General features: G+C 35.6%; 5 protein-coding genes across 6 annotated transcripts in view; 1 reads left to right on the forward strand and 4 right to left on the reverse strand.

Moving 5' to 3' along the window:
• Positions 1-19,025, forward strand: part of LOC122843843 (gastrula zinc finger protein XlCGF57.1-like) — a 697,541-nt gene that overhangs the window by 80,202 nt on the left and 598,314 nt on the right. The gene's annotated exons all lie outside the window — the stretch shown is intronic.
• LOC122843878 (gastrula zinc finger protein XlCGF57.1-like) lies at positions 2,458-5,920 on the reverse strand. The gene is made up of 2 exons (XM_044138988.1): positions 5,659-5,920; positions 2,458-4,519 (listed from the first exon to the last, which is right to left on the reverse strand). Exons 1-2 carry the CDS (start codon positions 5,720-5,722, stop codon positions 3,165-3,167), a joined length of 1,419 nt encoding a protein of 472 aa, XP_043994923.1. The 5' UTR covers positions 5,723-5,920; the 3' UTR covers positions 2,458-3,164.
• Positions 7,980-13,291, reverse strand: LOC122843879 (oocyte zinc finger protein XlCOF6.1-like). 2 transcript variants are annotated; one of them, XM_044138990.1, is made up of 3 exons: positions 13,203-13,291; positions 11,933-11,972; positions 7,980-10,252 (listed from the first exon to the last, which is right to left on the reverse strand). In XM_044138990.1, exons 2-3 carry the CDS (start codon positions 11,955-11,957, stop codon positions 8,937-8,939), a joined length of 1,341 nt encoding a protein of 446 aa, XP_043994925.1. In that variant the 5' UTR covers positions 11,958-11,972; positions 13,203-13,291; the 3' UTR covers positions 7,980-8,936. The 2 variants fall into 2 exon arrangements, with proteins under 2 accessions (XP_043994925.1, XP_043994924.1); XM_044138989.1 differs by lacking the exon at positions 11,933-11,972 and having other exon boundaries at positions 13,203-13,282.
• Positions 12,075-14,880, reverse strand: LOC122843882 (oocyte zinc finger protein XlCOF6.1-like). Its single transcript, XM_044138994.1, has 2 exons — positions 14,629-14,880; positions 12,075-13,569 (listed from the first exon to the last, which is right to left on the reverse strand). The coding sequence occupies exons 1-2, from the start codon at positions 14,786-14,788 to the stop codon at positions 12,470-12,472; spliced, it is 1,260 nt and encodes a 419-aa protein (XP_043994929.1). The 5' UTR covers positions 14,789-14,880; the 3' UTR covers positions 12,075-12,469.
• LOC122843858 (gastrula zinc finger protein XlCGF57.1-like) lies at positions 16,011-18,807 on the reverse strand. Its single transcript, XM_044138955.1, has 2 exons — positions 18,500-18,807; positions 16,011-17,897 (listed from the first exon to the last, which is right to left on the reverse strand). Exons 1-2 carry the CDS (start codon positions 18,654-18,656, stop codon positions 16,183-16,185), a joined length of 1,872 nt encoding a protein of 623 aa, XP_043994890.1. The 5' UTR covers positions 18,657-18,807; the 3' UTR covers positions 16,011-16,182.

The raw sequence follows: 19,025 nt of genomic DNA on the forward strand, positions 1-19,025 counted from the left end.
AAAGGAGTAATTGAATAATGCACCGCAGCACAGCTCCTCTTTCCCTGTATCCCCATTTCTCTAGCGGATTTATCTGCTGCCCATGCAAAACCATCTATTTTAGGTTTTCCACTCTCCCAGCAAGGTCTCAAGATTCTTACTGCTGGATTATCCTCCTTCTTATGTCCCTGCAAACTCAGCCAATAATTTAGCATAATTTGCTTATGTCTTAAATATAAAGGAATCTCTCCCATTTCAACCTGCACTGCCAAAGATGGAGATGTCTTCAAAGCTCCACAGCATAATCACAAAGCTTGATTTTGAATTACTTCTAATTTACTAATCGCTGTTTTCCCAGCCTGCCTGTAAACTACACATCCATAATCCAACACTGATCTAATCAAAGCAATATACATCTTTTTTAAATTAATTTTATTTGTGCCCCAATCTAAGCCTGCTAAACACCTCATTACATTTATAACTTTTTTACATTTCCCTTCAATATACTTTACATGATCATCCCATAAAAGCTTAGAATCAAACATGATTCCTAAAACACAAATTTACTTACTTTTTCTATTTTTCCTTCATACATTTTTTAATCAATTTCTTCAATTTTCTTCCTGCTGAATACAACAGTCTTTGTTTTACTTACTGAGAATTTAACTCCCCAGTTATAACCCCAATTTTCAACAGATTTAATAGCATTCTGTATTTTCTTGTACACTATTCTTACATTTTTTTCCTTTTCTCCACAAAGCTCCGTCATCAGCAAATAATGACTGCATGACATCCTGATCTACTTCTGCAAAAACATCGTTAATCATGATTGAAAACAATAAAGGACTGATAATACTTCCCTGTGGAGTTCCTTTATCAATTTTATATTTATTGGATCTTGTTACTCCCATCTGTACATGTATAACTCTATTCAACAAAAAATCCTTAATCCAATTATAAGCCCTTCCTGTAATCCCCATTTTATATAATTTTATAAGCAACCCATCCTTCCATACCAAGTCATGTGCTTTCTCAATATCCAAAAATACTGCTACTACTACTTCCCTATTAATTTGAGCTTTTCTAATATCTGACTCCAAACAGAACTGGATCCATTGTACTCCTTCCTCTTCTGAATCACTTTGACATGAAGACAAAAGTCCTTTACTTTCTACATAATATGTAATCCTTTCCATTATCATTCTTTCCATAATCTTTGCTAAACATGAGGTAAGTGCAATTGATCTATAATTAGAAGGGTTTGTTGGATCCTTTCCTGGTTTAATCATTGGCACAATAATTGCTTCCTTCCAATTAGAAGGTAATCTTCCTTCTTTCCAGATCTTATTATATAAACCTTAAAGTTTTCCTTCAGCTTGATTCCCTAAGTGTTTTAATATAATATAGCATATCTGATCTTTTCCTGGTGCTGTTAATCCTGTTCTAGATATTGCTCTCTTCATTTCTTGCATAGAAAAAGAAACATCCATGACATAACCTGGAGTTGTTCCACCTTCTAAATTAAAATCATTTCCCCTTCTTGTCTGCTGCCTCCTAAATTTCCCCTCTTCTGTTAAATTATCTGAACTATGGATCTTTGGAAATGTTCTTGCCATTACTTCAACTTTCTCTTCATTTGTTACAGCTGTTTCTTCTTCATGTTTTAGAATTGGGTATGTTCTCTCTCGTTTGTTTCCCCTCATTTTCTTAATCATTCCCCAAACATTACCTGTAGGAGTTGTTCTGCTTATTGAATCACAAAATTCTCTCAATTTTGTCTTCTTTGCTTTCTTAATAACTTTATTTGCTTCTGTTTGATCTTCTTTATATTCAATTAAATGTTTAAAATTATGTGTTCTTTTCAATATTCTAAAAAGCTCCATTTCTTTTCCTTATTGCTTCTCTGCACTCTTGTGTCCACCAAGGGACCCTTTTCTTTCTGCTCTTACCTTTACTTACAGGAATTATTTTTGCTGCTTTCAATATAACTTCCCTAACCTCTATACTTTCTATATTTAAATTTAAATTAACTTCATCCATGAATTTCTCACATATATATTTAAATATATTCTATTTTGCCTTATCAAATATCCATCTTTCTTGCCTTCCTACCACCCGCTTCTCTTTAGAACTTTACAAAAAATTGGATCTTGGATTTTATGACTGTCGTTCGTTCATGTCATTGCATTACCGCCACCTTGTGGATCCTACGATCATCACATCTAAAGATTTCTCATACAGCGCCAGTTCTCTTTGAAAAACGTAAAATCTTTTCTTCCACTTTATCTAAATAAAACAAATACAATATTAGTATTCCAGTTTTCCACAAGTCAAAAGTTAATATTGTCTTCTGATTCGTATCTCCTACATCCCGCAACATGTTTCACAGTTAAATAATCACATGTACTTTGTGCAATCAATGCATAAAAAATACTTTGTGGTGAATCTTGTTTTTCATTAAAGTACAAATACATTTTATTTCATTTGAAAAGATTTTAATTAGGTAGAGTAAAACTGGTTGATATAATTTGAAAGAAATGAAATTAGTTTCAATCTCATTTTACTTTAAAGAAAAAATTATCACAAATCCTTTTTTGCAGATTTTTTGAAAACACTCAAATATTCTATAGATTCTATTTTTAAACCCCACAAACTCTCTCTATTGAACAGAATAATACAAATCAATCCCTCAGGTCCAATCTTGTCAGAATGTTCTGGAAGGGAGTCCATGTCCGATCAAACTCTGTTAATGCATGAAATAGTCAGTGGGTCCCCATGCCTCTTCATCTATCAGCATCAGTACTGGCACTCCTCAGGGCTGTGTGCTGAGCCCTCTGCTCTTCACATTGTACAAACACAACATACAGTTTGACATAAACAGTTTGTTAATACAATAACATACAGTTTATTATTATTGTTTTACGATACAGAATATACCAAAAGAAAAAAACCACAAATCATCTCTGAAGGAAAATGTGTCATGGTTGTACATCTCCAAATATCCAAATGATCACATTTAACAAACTTTCAGCTTTATAGACATGAAACCCCTCCAGTCTTTCATTCTGTCCAATGTTGAACCTCAACATAGGACATGTATGGAAAATACTTTTTTGACCTGTGAGACGCCTCATGTGGTGAGATAAATTAACTTTGTGACAAAAACTTTTCCCACAGGTCACACATCAAAACGGCTTTTCACCAGTGTGAATCCTCATGTGCTGAGTTAAATACTTTTTTTGACTAAAACTTTTTGGACAGGTCACACATGAAAACGGCTTTTCACCAGTGTGAGTCATCATATGCCGGGTTAAATACTGTTTTTGACTAAAACTTTTTCCACATGTCACACATGAAAACAGCTTTTCATCAGTGTGAATCCTCATGTGCTGAGTTAAATACTGTTTTTGACTAAAACTCTTTCCACAGTTCACACAAGAATATTGATTCTCACATTTGTGTTGCCTTATGTGGCGAGTTAAACTAACTTTATGACTAAAACTTTTCCCACAAGTCACACATGAAAATGGCTTTCCACCAGTGTGAATCATTATGTGCTTAGTTAAATTCTGTTTTAGAGTAAAGCTTTTTCCACAGGTCACACATGAAAACGGCTTTTCACTACTGTGAATCATCATGTGCCGAGTTAAATACTGTTTTTGACTAAAAATTTTTCCACATGTCACACATGAAAACGGCTTTTCACCAGTGTGAATCATCATGTGCTGAGTTAAATACATTTTTTGACTAAAACTTTTTCCACATGTCACACATGAAAACGGCTTTTCACCAGTGTGAATCATCGTGTGCCGAGTTAAATACTGTTTTTGACTAAAACTTTTTCCACATGTCACACATGAAAACGGCTTTTCATCAGTGTGAATCCTCATGTGCTGAGTTAAATACTGTTTTTGACTAAAACTCTTTCCACAGTTCACACAAGAAAACGGATTCTCACATTTGTGTTGCCTTATGTGGCGAGTAAAACTAACTTTATGACTAAAATTTTTCCCACAAGTCACACATGAAAACAGCTTTTCACCTTTGTGAATCCTCATGTGCTGAGTTAAAGTGTGTTTATGACAAAAACTTTGTCCACAGTTCATACATGTAAATGGCTTTTCACCAGTATGAGTTCTCATGTGAACATCAAAAACAGATTTGAAAGTGAATCGCTTTTCACAAATGACACATGAGAAAGGTTTTCTTCTTTCCTGATTTTGGTTCTCAGATTCAGCAGCTTCCTGGAAGACGTCTTGGTTCCTGTTTGGTTCTGATTCAGTGTGGTCTGTTTGCTCATCAACAGGAACCATCATGCAGGTATCAGTCTCTTGTTTTAATTCAATCTGTTCTTCACCCTGACTGCAGTAAACTTCTTCCTCTTCCACTTTTATCTGCTGGTGATCTAGATCCTCCTGCTCTAATTTTATCTGCTGATCTTCTGGCTCTTCCTTTTCTTGTTTCACCTGCAGAGGTTCTAACTCCTCCTGGTCCAGAGTGGATCTCCTCTCCTGGTTATAAATGTTACACTTCAGGAAATCTGGAGAAGAAAACAGAGAAAAAGAGTAATTGTTAACTTTACTGAAGTAAATAGTAGAAATCGTTCATCGTTTAAGACAGAAATGAACAAAAAAAACAATTGAAAATTCAAGAGCGTAGACAGAGAGACAGATCAGTCGACAAATCCAGCTGACATTTGGAGAATTCTCAAATGAACGGATTTTAAACAAAGATTTTATTAAATAAATTTTAAATTAATTGTAGCAGGGATTATTGTTAATATTTAACAGTATTTTATTATTTCAAGATATTTATTTTTATTGCTATAAATTATATTCAAATTTGTATTTAGTCCACATTTTAAAAGCCCTGAGGAACTCCATCCAATCATTGGACTCATGAGCCGATGCACCGCGGTGCTTCATTTGCTCTACTGTGACATCTAGTGGACAATAAATGTAAAATATGCAACGCAAAAACATGAAGCCTTACAATGAATAAACAAGTAAAAAATGTTTGTGATTCTGATACATAAATTCTGATTAATCTGGTTGTATGAAACAATGGCTGGATCAAAACGAAAACTAGAAACAAACAGAAAAGAGAATTTTGATTGGCTTGTTACTCACTATGTCACTATGGACAACAATTTATTACTAAAAATAAAAATGTAACTTTAACTGTATTCGGGTTTAGGTGAGTTCTCTGTTTTTATACGCTTCATAAAAATCCTCCTGGATTACTGAACACATTACTAATGAACGAAGCATCACCTCAGTGCAGCAGTGGCTTGTTGATTGAACTTTTATAGGATGTTCGGTTTGACAAACAATTGGCACTACAATTTATTTATTACAAATTATTACATTTTACAGCTACTAATAACTATTTTTATTAGGTTATGCTGCTTTCTTTACTAACCTTGCGCTGCATTGTTCACATTTCTCCTGTTTTCAAAAGTAAGTTTGATAAGTTAAAGGAGGAAGAGCCTTAAAAAGTTTCCTGGCTCCATTTTCTCTCTACATAAATAAGCCATTCTAACAGCGTAATTGTGATCTCTGCGGTCATTTACCTGATAAAACATTTATACGGGAAAAGAACATTTACTAAAATGATCCCCATACAGAAAGCTTAATACATTTAGGCCTTAACTTGAATACAAACGCTGGTGTTTCCTACCTATTCGGTATAAAATTATCTGGGGCCTCCGGGAGAAATCCAGCAGTCTGCGATGATCATCCATCTCTTCCTCCGACTTGACGATGATTTATTTAAACTCTGTGAATGTTTCTTCTGCAGCAGTTAACTGATCGTTGATAAACTCGTTTAAGCCGGACTGAAGATATTTTTTAGAGAAACACTCAAAGATTCAACAAGACAGACCACGAGCCGTCCTCTTTGTCTTCTGCTTCTTCTTCTTCGGTATTTTTATTGGCGGATGGCAACCAACTTAAGGTATATTTACCGCCACCTACCAGATTGGAGTGTGTTCATGAATGATCTCATAGGGAATAAAATAAAAGACCTCAATGATATGCACACACAGACACACAGACACAAACATATATGTATTTATATATATATATATATATATATATATATATATATATATATATATATATATATATATATATATATATATATATATATATATATATATATATATATATATATATATATATATATATATATATATGTATTCACACGCACATACTTTAAATATGATTAAATAACCCAGTGTTTTTTTTAATTCTAATTAATTGATTTCTAACACAATTTCATTTATTTTTTAAAAGAAAATAAATCATATTTTCTCTCTATTTAGTATTGAATTTAAGTGCTGACAGTTGGGTCTACTATCCAACATTTTTGCTGGACAAAAATAATAAGGGAGACGGTTAAATTTCTTACAATTGAACGCAGAACTCTGTCCAGGGACATCTCCTTATCTCTGTCTCCAGACCAGTTCTAACGTGCTCCTTTGCAATTGCATATTTATTACACTGAGGTGTCGTTTAAGTTACAAATCATTTGCATAGAAGGTGTTGCAAACAGAAAACACGGCTGTCAACACAGTCAGTCACAAGTATCTTCTTAAACAATGGTGTCGTCCTGCATTTCCAGTTCCCGAGATTCTCTGGGTCATCTCCCGACCCCCTGTGGTTCGTAAACTTCAGTTCTCGTGTCCCTCTAGGACCTAGAGTCTAGGTCATAAAACTTTGACCTTAGTCTTTGATGTACTTTCCTGGTAGGTGTAAACTCTAATCTCCAGGCCATCTGCTCCCCAACTTGGCACACTTTCTGTTCCTAACATCACTCAAAAGCAGACATAATATCTTACAGTCCTAAGTATTTGTAATTAACATAAAACCCTATCGCTGACGTTCCTCTGAATACTTATTACATTCTAATAAAATATGTTAAAAAGTAAACTATTAAGTCTAGTATGACCAATTCTAAGTCGAGATAAAACTACCTCTTCTTTCCACCTTCCATTCATACAACTATTACCCCCACAGTCTTTTGAATTTTATATAAATCTCTACCAGTGTCATAATTAGCCCATTGTTCCTCCCAAAACTTAAGGATTTTATTTTGAATAGATTTACCCTCACTTTGGTTTAAAGGAATACTTAAGTTAATAATATCTGATTTCAGGGCCTGTTTAGATAATATATCTACTTTTTCATTTCCTTGTATATCTACATGAGCAGGAATCCAGACAAATCAAGCAAAACATTTCTTATTATGCAAACTATAAATAACAAACTATAATAGCAATTTTTAAAGTTTTTAGACATTGAACATCTTTTATCTATGTAACTGGGTGATGTATTATTTGAAAACGGTGTTAACATGAAGTAGCTGTAAATTCCCACCCGTATTGGGCCCATGAATACATCTTTGCCCATATGTCATTACGATAACATTATGATAAAAGTGAAAATGCACTTTAAGGGTAAGATCCTATCTTTCAGAGTTACTATAATTTAATTTCCAAAAAGAGGATACTTAGCACATTCCTAAAAAAGTTTGAGCGTCCTCAGTTTACTTAAAAAAAGTACTTTTATTCTGAACATATTTTACAGACTTCCCTTTTTAAAACTTTTTTATATCCTTCTTAATAAAAAAGTAGACTACTATAAAAAATAAAATCAGCTTTATTGATCATGGGAGGAATTTAATTTCTTTACACTTTGTTCTCAATGAACACACATTTGAAATATAAATATATGGACATGGTTACTTTTGTTTTTGCACTTTAATCAAACTTTAATGGCTTCAGATCATCAAAATAATTTTATTCTTCCCCTCCAGGGGGTCTTTTGTGGTCTCTAGTGCTCCTTATATGACAGTAGGCTGACAGGAAAGGGGGAGGACATGCGGCAAACGTCGACCGGGTCTGGGAATCGAACCCACGACCACCGCGTTGAGGACTGAAGGCCTCCAAATGTGGGTCGCGCTATCCCCTATACACCACTACAGCACGCCCATCAAAATAATTTTAATGCTGGAATGATATAACTTTATTACATTATGAAAAGCACATTTCAATTTATTAAAAGAAAAAGTAAATCAATGTAATTGGAATCAGTTTATTTATATATTCTGATTCACAACATGTTTCAAGGTACTTAAAAAATAAAATAAAATAAAATTAGTGGAGTAATACATGTCAACCATTCGCTATAACTGGGAATTAGTGTTTAAGTTTAATGTCACCACTGAAGAATTTTGGTCCCCTTTGCGCTGCAGAAACATTTTAATTCTGCAATGTCGGAGGCTTTTCAAGTTTGGACAGCATGTTTAAGATCATCCTATAGTATCCGAATTGGATTTGAGTCCAGAGTTTGGCTAGACCACTCCAAAACTTTATCTTGTTGAAGTTACTTGAGAAACCATCTTGTGGAAAGATTTAAACCAATGCAACCAAATTTTACACGGGTAGATTAAACTTGTTTGTAGACTTGATTGGGCAAAGATTCACGGTTATGTCTGATTCTTTCTGTTCGTTTCTAAACACAACTGTAAACTGTGATTTTTCCAATTGTACCCAGATACAAATTGACTTTTCCTTTTGTCTCCGGGAAATAACACAAAAAGACAACAGAGTTTTCCTAAAGAAACCTGAATATTATCAGCTGGAAGCAGTATGCTCAACTACATGCACAACAACAGACATAGCTTAGCAGGTGGACAAGTAACTTCAAAAACATCAATTCAACATATTAAATTGTCATAACTTTACAAAAATGCTTCAAACATTCCATTGTAACAAGTTATTACATAAAAATAATTTCCATTGGAAATTATTAGTTTATCCAATCTAAGTCAAGTTTAGACTTTTCCCTAAAAGTCTAGGCTAGGATGGTGAGGTGTTTACATACGTATGTCCAAATGTGTGTGTTTTTTAATGGTTCTTGCCAGTTTTGGTTTAACGTTTTTTTGGAAGACTTCTATTCTGTGTGAGTTTTTATGTGTAAATTCAAATTACTTTTTAGGCTAAACATTTTATTACACGTGCTGCATGAGTAAGGCTTCTCACCCGTGTGAATTCTCATGTGATCTGTTAAATGAGTTCTTTGAAGGAACCCTTTTCCACAAGTCATACACAGAAAAGGCCTATCACCTGTGTGAATCCTCATGTGATCCGTTAAATGAGTCTTTTGAAGAAAACTTTTACCACACGTCAAACAGGAGAAAGGCCTTTCGCCCGTGTGAGTTCGGAGGTGTTTGTTTAAAAGACTTTTGATAGTGAAACTTTTTCCACAGGTCAGACATGGAAAGGGCTTCTCTCCTGTGTGAGTTCTCATGTGACAAGTTAAATTTCCTTTTTGACTATAACTTTTTCCACAGGTCACACACGAGAAAGGCTTTTCACCTGTGTGGCTTCTCATGTGTAGTTGTAACTGACTTCTTTGAGTGAAACCCTTTCCACAGATGCTACACGAGAACGGCATCTCACCTGTGTGGATTCTCATGTGATAAATCAAATTACCTTTCTGATTAAAGCTTTTTCCACAAGTCATACACAGGAACGGCTTCTCACCTGTGTGGATTCTGACGTGTATATTCAAACTGCTTTTGAACCTAAATGTTTTCCCACAGGTCAAGCATGAGAAAGGCTTCTCATCTGTGTGAGTTGTGGAGTGATGAGTTAAATGAGTTTTTTGAGTAAAACCTTTTCCACAAATTGAACATGAGAAAGGCCTTTCACCAGTGTGAACTCTCACATGGTTGGTCAAAAAACTTTTTTGAGAAAATCTTTTTCCACAAGTCAGACATGAGAAAGACTTTTCCTTTGTATGATTTTCCATACTTTGAGACAAAAGACTACTGTGAGGAGTAAATTCAGCACAAGTTTCACAAGAACACACACTGTTATTATGTTGGCATCTCTTGCTTTGTATTTGCTCTTCATCTGTCTCTGATTCTGAGTCTTCATCACTGCTTCCTTCCTGATGCTGGATCTCAGTTTCAGACGGATCCTGAGAGATGTTCCAGTTTGGTTCTAGTTCAATGTGGTATTTTTCCTCATTACAAAGAGTCACCATAACGGTCTCAGGCTCCTGCTTCAGCTCAAACTGTGCCTCATCATGACTGATGCAGAGTTCATCCTCTTCCTCTTTAATCTCTGGATGTTCTAGCTCATCCTGTTCTTCTTTGATCTGCAAGGGTTCTCGTTCCTCCTGGTCCACTGGGAGGCTCCTCTCCTGGTCCCCAAGCTGCTGGCCAACAAGAACCTCCTCCTTCTCAACATAATGCTGTGAATCTGAAGAAGCAAACAGACAAAAAAAAAATAGCTTATGTTGTGGAATTTTTTAAAAAATTTTTTACCAAACACTGTCAGGTGAAATCACTCAATCAGGTTTATTCATATATTGTGCACAATACAGAGTGCTTGTATGACAATCAATAATGCAGCAGGTCTGGGTGAAAAGCTCTGCCAGGCAGAGACAACACATAGGTTTCATGCTAAGGTAAGGAATCCAAAACAAGGGGTGAGACAGTCTGGTTCTGATGCAGCTGTAGAAAACAACTTCCAACCTTGTTTCATTTAATAACTCAGCAGCCAACCACTGGCAGCTGTATCAACATAACGTCAAACATTCACTGTTTACAACTCAGCGAAAGTAAACAGTAGCTCAACGGTCTGGCTCTGTCAGCCACTTCTCCTGTAATGTAACCAGGTAAGATCAGTGCAACTAAGCAAAGTTAATCATGATGCCACAACTACAAATGGCCAATACGTATTTAAGAAAACCTACTCATTCCTGTACATTCTTTGCACAGTTGCGCAGTATTTTTTAAGTTATAATCTCATATTTACTCAACAGTACATTCTTAATGTTTGTTTTTGTTTACATTTGATATATTTTAATAGTTTTTTATATCTTAGTGTGAACCTACATGCTGTTGTTACACCTGACTTTAAAATTCTGAGTAAAATATTCTTAGAATTTTGGTTAAATTCACATGAACCAAATGAAATGTGAGACTCCTCTCTGACAGATGTTTATAACCGACAGATTGCAAACATCTGCACTACAGAGCTCTACCGCCGTAATACATCATATATGAGCGGCGTTTAATTTCAGCCCAGGGCGACAGTTGGCTTGCTTGACCGCAAGTGAAAAACGATTTGTAGATTGAGTTAAGAAAAGGCAAAACCTTTTCTGGTAAACAAGAAAAGGCTTGGACGAAATGAAATGGATAACGCCAGAAAACTTACGTGACTGGTCTGTAATACGTAAACCTCGAAAATTAACTGCAAACCGCATCGATTATCTCTAAATCCTCTCATCAGGTAAAGGTTTGTACTCCTGGTGCTTCATACCTATTTGGTGAACGATTATCTGGGGTATCCGGTTGACATCCAGCAGTCTGCGCTCACCATCGATCTCTTCCTCGGACTTTACGATTATTTCCTTAAGCTCCGTGAATGTTTCTTCGACATGAGTAAATTCATCGTCACTAATCTCTTCCTTACACCTTGGTGAAGACATTTTGATTATAGATACCCATAAATTCAGCTCAGACTCCCCAACGAGACTCAAAATGACACCAGACAAAGATAAGCTAACACCGTTAGCATCTCTGTTGGAGGGTTTTTCTTCTTCTACTACTTCTTCTTCCTCTTCCTTTTTTGTGGCGAATCATTGCCACCCCATGGATGAATCGTGTATCACAATGACTTTACAGTATGTCTATGCGAAAAACTATTTTAATACGGACCGATCCTGCCAAAATTATAAATAAATAAATAAATAGACATTTAAGGAAACAAAACCATAAATAACTATTTAATTTCTACACTTATTTAGTTATGTTGCATTTTATGCCATCTATTGTCAAATTTGGCAAGATGAGTCCTCCACATTTTTAGGTCCATCGCTTCCTGAAATAAATACACCAAAACAGCATGAAATAAATTGTCTGAACTCACACCCACCTGCATTATGCTGATTAGTCTTCATAGGTCTTTCAGTTCACTGCAAACATGTTGAAAATTACATAAAATACATGCAAGCACAGAAGAATAAAAACAGCAACTGTAAACTTAAATATACCATCTCTTATGAACAACCAAATAATACAGTAATGATTTTTATTATTTATTTGTATGTTTCATAAATAAAACTCTACAAATACAACTGGTCTCCAGTGCAACGCTGTGATTGTTCTGTTATGTGCTGTAAAGCAAAGTTACATAGATTTAATAACATCATCAACTTACTTGCATTCAACAACCAAGATGGAAAATGAGACATATTTACAAACACAAGACTGTTCTGAAGACCTGTTCATTCATTAGAGATGCATTCAAGTGAACATTATTGAGACACGGATGGTACAAATTTTTGCATTTAAGTAACCAAAAAGCAAAATCAGAAAAAAATATGTGTGGGGATGATTTAAAGTTCACAGCTGTATAAAATGCTTCTTAGCTCCTAAAACTGAGACACTTCCCACAGGTCGCACAGGACTTCTATCTTGTGTGAATTCTTATGTGCTTTTTTAAACGACTTCTTCGACTGAAGGTTTTTCCACAGGTGCTACATGGAAACGGCCTCTCACCTGTGTGAATTCGCATGTGAACTGTCAAATGGCCTTTCTGACTGTAACTTTTTCCACAAGTCAGACATGAAAATGGCTTCTCACCTGTGTGAGTTCTCATGTGATCAGTTAGGTGACCTTTGTGGCTGTAACTTTTCCCACAGGTCACGCATGAAAAAGGTCGGTCACCCGTGTGACTTCTCATGTGAAGCGTTACCTGACTTCTTTGACTGAAACTTTTACCGCAGGTCACACATGAGAAAGGCTTCTCGCCCGTGTGGATTCTCATGTGCTGCTTCAGATTGCTTTTTAGATTAAAAGATTTATCGCAAGCGTCGCACGGAAACGGTTTCTCACCTGTGTGAATTCTCATGTGATCCGTTAACTTATGTTTGAGAGTGAAACTTTTTCCACAGGTCAGACATGAGAAGGGCTTTTCGCCTGTATGGATTCTCAGGTGATTGTTCACAATACTTTCACGACTGAAACATTTTCCACAAAACTTGCATGAGAAAGGCTTCTCACCTGTGTGCGTTCTCATGTGGTAGATCAAGTGAGTCTTTTGAGAAAACAATTTATCACACATTGTACATGAATACAGATTTTTATCTTTGTGACTTTTCTTCTGCTCTACTTGTTTTAATTTGTCAGAAGTGTTATCATACCCTCTGGTTTTCTGACGTCTGTTATTTTGTTTCGGTTCTTCATCGCTGCTTATTTCTGTGTCTTCATCATTGCTTTCTTCCTGATTATGGTTCTCAGCATCACAGCCGTCCTGAGAGACAAGTTGCTCCCTGTTTGGTTCGGGTTCACTGCAGCTTATTTCTACATTGGTAGGAGATGCAGGAAAGGTTTTCATCTCTTGCTTCTTCACCACAAGTTGTTCTTCATCCTGGCTGATGCTGAGCTCATTCTCTTCTTCTTTTATCTGCAGATATTCTAGCTCCCTCTGTTCTTCTTTCATTGTGAGAGGCTCTGGTTCCTCCTGGTCAGAAAAATCCTCCTCCTTCTTAACATTTTGATGTTGAAGGTCTAGACAAGCAAACAGACATGAAACTGACTGATTAATTGTCCAACTTATCCCCAAAACAATAAACGATTTAATACCAACTAAATTCAAACCTAAAATAACCAAACTTTGTGATTCTGAGCAACAAAAATTAACAAAAAGAGAAAATCTTCTAAAATAAAAACACGGACTGCATATTATGTTAAGACTGGATGGACAGCCTCTTCTGTATCTGCATCATGGATCCACTTTGGTCTGCTTTGTTAACATAAAGAGCTCCAAATGAAGAGCAAATTCTGCTTTTCACTCAATGTGCTGCTGCAGAGGCTGGTGTGGAAATGGAAATTGATGTTGTGATACAAACAAGGCAGAAAAACAAGAGCAAAATGCACATACAGGAAAGAAAAACTGAGTTAAAAAATTGTTGACTGAATTTGTCTTCTTTAAACAGATTTAGAGAAAATTCTGAAATATTTACATATTGTAGACAATATATATTTTAACATACAAATATTTATAAAATATTTATATCCCTAATTTCTACGTGTGTATTTCATTTAAATATTTTTGCAAATAAGTATAAAAAAGCTCAAGTAACTCTCCTAATTCTATTCTTTTTCTGATGATTTTGCCTTATTCGCTGTTTTCACATTTGGTTTGGCTGATTATTATATAGTATGATTAAACTGCCTATTTGAACTAATTTCTAGTATTTTATTGCCTTGTAGAGTCAAAACTTGATGGTCACAAATGCAACAGCAGCACGGAAACGGTACTGGTACCGTAATACACCGTGTACAGGCGCAGCTGATGTATAAAGACAAACGGTTTAGAACGGTCTTTTGCCTCCCTCTTTCAAAAACTCCCGTGAAAAGGCGCTCCTTACAGAACCAAATAATTATACTATTAAAAAAATACCACCAAAAAAAATATTAAATACTTCAGCTTTGGGTCCGTATAACCTCAGCTTATGCAATTGGATGTTCTCTATAGCTCTAAAATGAAATTTAAAAGGCATCAAGCAACATTCAGACACACGATCTCATAGGTAAAATGACATTACCGCTCCTGGACCTTCGCACCTGTACGTTTTATGATCAGTTGGGTTTTTTCGCTGAAATCCAAGCTGTCATCGATCTCTTCCTCGGATTTTACAATGATTTCCTTAATGTCAGTTAATGCTTCTTCAGCAGAAGGTGAAGGGTCGTTGGTGAACTCTCTCTGAGATGAAAGCGAAGACATTGTTGCTCCAGATAGTCATTTACTCAGCTCGAGCAAAATGTAAACAAAACTGGCTAGCAGCTCCGTTAGCTTCCGTTGTTTCATTGCGTGACGCGCAGGAAGTACGTAACTCAGCTAGCTGAAATCCAACAGCCTGCATTACTGCCATCTTCTGGAGAAACGCGGTATTACCTGTTTTCCAAATGACCCCAGAAATATGCAGAGGTGGTAATAACTACATTCACCTGAATGACATTTTGGAAGAAAAAAAAAGTCTTCCAGGAGTAGTTTTAGTACACCATCTCTTTTACTTTTAATTGAGTAATAAAAATACAATGGAGTATCACTCCTCTTACATGAGTAAGATTTCTGGACACTACCTACTGTGAGTAACTTCACTGAATGAAAAATAAACATGTTTTCAACAAAAATGCACCAAACCCAGACAGTAACCATAAACGTTGTTCTACCATGTATACACTACCTACTGTACATATTAGTTTTATATCTTTTTATATTGAAAGGTTTTGATTGATAAAGCATTTCTTATGCCTGAATTTTGTTTAGCAATTGTGTCACTTTCATTGTCAGATACCAGAATTAGTTTCAGGAATAAATTAAAAATGCTTATTCACTGCATGTTCTGGTCAGATAGGCACTTAGGTATGTTTCTATCAAATACTTTCTTGCTTTTGCTTCAGTTTGGGCAACACTTTACTTTTATTAGCACATAATTCACAGACAATAAACAAACTCACATCTGGTCCAGTCACTATTATGAGCAAGGTGCAGGAATCTGAATAATCTCTTCAAGCAGCATCATGACGTGCAGCATCTTGACCCAGTTCTCATTTATTGTGCTTTTTCTGACTTTAAAGTCATGTCAGACGTCCTATAATGGTGTAACGTGTACCTGGTTTGAACATAATTAGTGCATTATGTCTTGACATTTGCACCAATCAGAATAAAAACCTTTTAAATATATTTTTTTTATGCATATTATTTTAACTTTCCTACCTTAGAGTTAATGTAAGATCTCGTGCTTGTGAATGCGGGAAACTGGATTTTTTTCTGCTTTCTAAACCTAATGGCACAACTGCCTAATGGTAGGCAGTTGTGGTCCCTAACCTCCACAAATACTGGGGGTCCATTTTATTTGCCACCTGAAAAGGAATAAAAACAGAGACATGTAGAAAAAGGTATGTTTTGCTTTAAAAATTTTTTAATTTATTAAAAAACTGTAAGTACTATACACTATTAAATACATTACATGCTTAAAATGTTTAGACATTTCTGAAGGCATTTTTGCCATATTTGTTTTCTAAATGTGAAGCTTTTTTATTTTTTGCTTACTTCAGTTTCTAAAAATGTGCCCAAGCTCCTTGATGCTAAAAAACTTCAAAGCATTCACCAAATTACATCTTCTCATCTGCATGAGTTCGCATGTGACAAATCAAATGAGCTCTTTGCCTGAAAGTATTTCCACAGGACAAACACGAGAAAGGCTTCTCGCCTGTGTGGGTTCTCATGTGAACTGTTAAAAAGCTTTTCCGAGTGAAACATTTTTCACAGGTAGAACATGTGAAAGGCTTCTCACCAGTGTGAACCCTTAGATGAACTGTTAAAAAGCTTTTACGAGTAAACTGTTTTCCACATGTGTTACACAAGAAAGGCTTCTCACCTGTGTGGCTTCTTAAATGAGATTTGAAAATATCTTTTTTGCTGAAACTTTTTCCACAAGTACTACATGAAAACGGTTTCTCGAGCGAGTGTATTCTCATATGATACGTTAAGCTACTTTTTTGAATATAACTTTTCCCACAGATTTTACATGTAAAAGGTTTCTCACCCGTGTGAGTTCTTAGGTGAGTATTAAAACTTTTTTTTTGTCTGAATGATTTTCCACAGGTGATACATGAAAAAGGCATCTCACCTGTGTGAATTTTCAGATGAGTTGTAAAGTTTTCTATCTTACAGAATTTTTTTCCACAAGTGACACAGTGGAATGACTTTTCACATGCGTGATTTTTTGTGTGATATATCAAATTGCCTTTCAAACTAAAACTCTTTCCACAATTTATGCATGAAAAAGGTTTTTCACCTGTGTGACTTCCCATATGATAAGTTAAACTACTTTTTTGACCAAAACATTTTCCACAAGCAATACACGAAAAAGGCTTCTCACCTGTGTGACTTCTGTTGTGATAAGCTAATTGACCCTTCTGGCTAAAATTCTTTCCACAGATCACACAGGAGAAAGGCTTCTCATCTGCATGAATTCTCATGTGAATTGTTAAATGGCTCTTTTGACTGAAACTTTTTCCACAAATGCTACACGCAAAGGGTTTCTCGCCTGTGTGAGTTCTCATGTGATCAGTTAAATGACCCTTTTGTTTGTAACATTTTCCACAGATTGTACATGAAAAGGGCTTCTCACCTGTATGAGTTCTCAGATGTCTAATAAACGTGCTGTTATGAAAAAATGGTAAATTACACGTTTTACAAGAATACCTGCTCTTACATAAAGATATTTTTTTAAGGCTTTTTTGTTTTGCATTGTCAACATTCTTTTTATGCTCTCTGGTTTTCTGAAGTCTTTTATTTTGTTTTGGTAATTCTCTTGTTGTTGATTCTGAATCCTCTGGCATTCTTCCTTCCTGGTTCTGGTTCTGAGCTTCAGGAAGATCACAGGAGTTGTGTTGTTTCCTGTTTGGTGCTGGCTCACTGCAATATTTTTTCTCATTAGTCAGAGTTGCTGTTAAGGTATCAGTCTGCTCCTTCAGCAGAAGCTGTTCTTCATCTTGTCCCACAAAGCCAGGATGAAGTTCATTCTCTTCTTCTTTTATCTGCACACACAGTATTTCCTCTTGGTCCTCTTTTACTTGCAGATGTTGTATTTCCTCCTGCTCTTCTTTAATCAGAAGATGTTCCAGATGGTCTTCTTTCATTTGAAGATTTTCTGGTTCTCCTTGCTCCTCTTTTATCTGGTGATGAATTAGTTCCTCAGACTCCTTTTTTATTTGTGTACCTTCCACTTCCTTCTGGTCTAAACTAGAGGTTGACTCCTGGATACACTGGTGCTGGTCATTAAAAACCTTCTCTCCCTGAAAATTGTAATGTTGAGGCAGGTCTGGAGAAAGAGAAAGAAAAGCAAAAAATAAAAGCATAAAAAAGTAAGTAAAATACAGCAAAAGTCATATTAATTCATTAAAGCTTCTGAAGACTGTTTTCTCAGTTTTATTTAGTCCACATGTCTGCAACCTGGCTCTTACATCATTACATAAAAATGATAACTTCAGTAGTTCAGCATAAAATTTCCACAACAAAATGACATCAAAGTATTAGTAATGTTTACTTTGATCTATTTTTCTTATTATTAGACATAAAACTATGTGGAAACATCAAAACCCTTTTTCAGTGTAAAATATTTCTGTTCAGGTTTGAGCAGTCAGACTGATGACATTTTCAAGCTGGATACCGTTGTTGTACAATTTTATCCCTAAATCCCGCCAAAGAACATTTTAAACAAATATAACAAAATGTTAATTGTTGTGGTTTCTTAAAATTTAAATGATCTGTCCTACAAACAGAAAGTCGGTGGAATAGCCCTTTCATCCAGCTTGACACCAGTCGTAAAACATCGTGTAGAAGCGCAACAGATACGGAAACACAATCAGCTTGACACAACAATTATCTCCTTAGTAAAGCGTTATAATCCCTTGTGTTTCATGCCTGTTTGCTGTGAGGTGATCCGAGGAATCCGGGTTGAATCCAGCAGTCCACTCTGACCATCCGTCTCTTCCTCGGACTTGACGATGATTTCTTCAAACTCTGAAGATGTCTCTTCGGCAGGATTTAGCTGCTCGTTCTGGAGCTGAACTGAAGACATTTTTACTACAAACACATATTCAGTACGCAAACCTTTCTCGTTTTCAAGTTCACTAGAGCTGAAGGAAAGCTAACGCTGCTCATGTTGTTATGTTTGGGCTTTTCCGTGTGTCACACTGACGCGCTACGGAAGAAACCGTAACGTAGTTTAGTTCCGCTTTGGAACTAAGCATACTATCAACAACCTTACACAAAATATCACGCAGTCACAAAACTTGCTAATATAATATTAACACTTTCCACTTTCTAAATAAGAGACAATTCAGTTTATTTACATTTGCATCAATTTATAATAAATCAAGAAACTTTACAGAAAAATGTAATTTCAATTCAATCACACACATTCAAATGAATCCTAATGATCAAACAA

This window comes from Gambusia affinis, linkage group LG14, assembly GCF_019740435.1.
Source record: "Gambusia affinis linkage group LG14, SWU_Gaff_1.0, whole genome shotgun sequence".
Taxonomy (NCBI): domain Eukaryota; kingdom Metazoa; phylum Chordata; class Actinopteri; order Cyprinodontiformes; family Poeciliidae; genus Gambusia; species Gambusia affinis.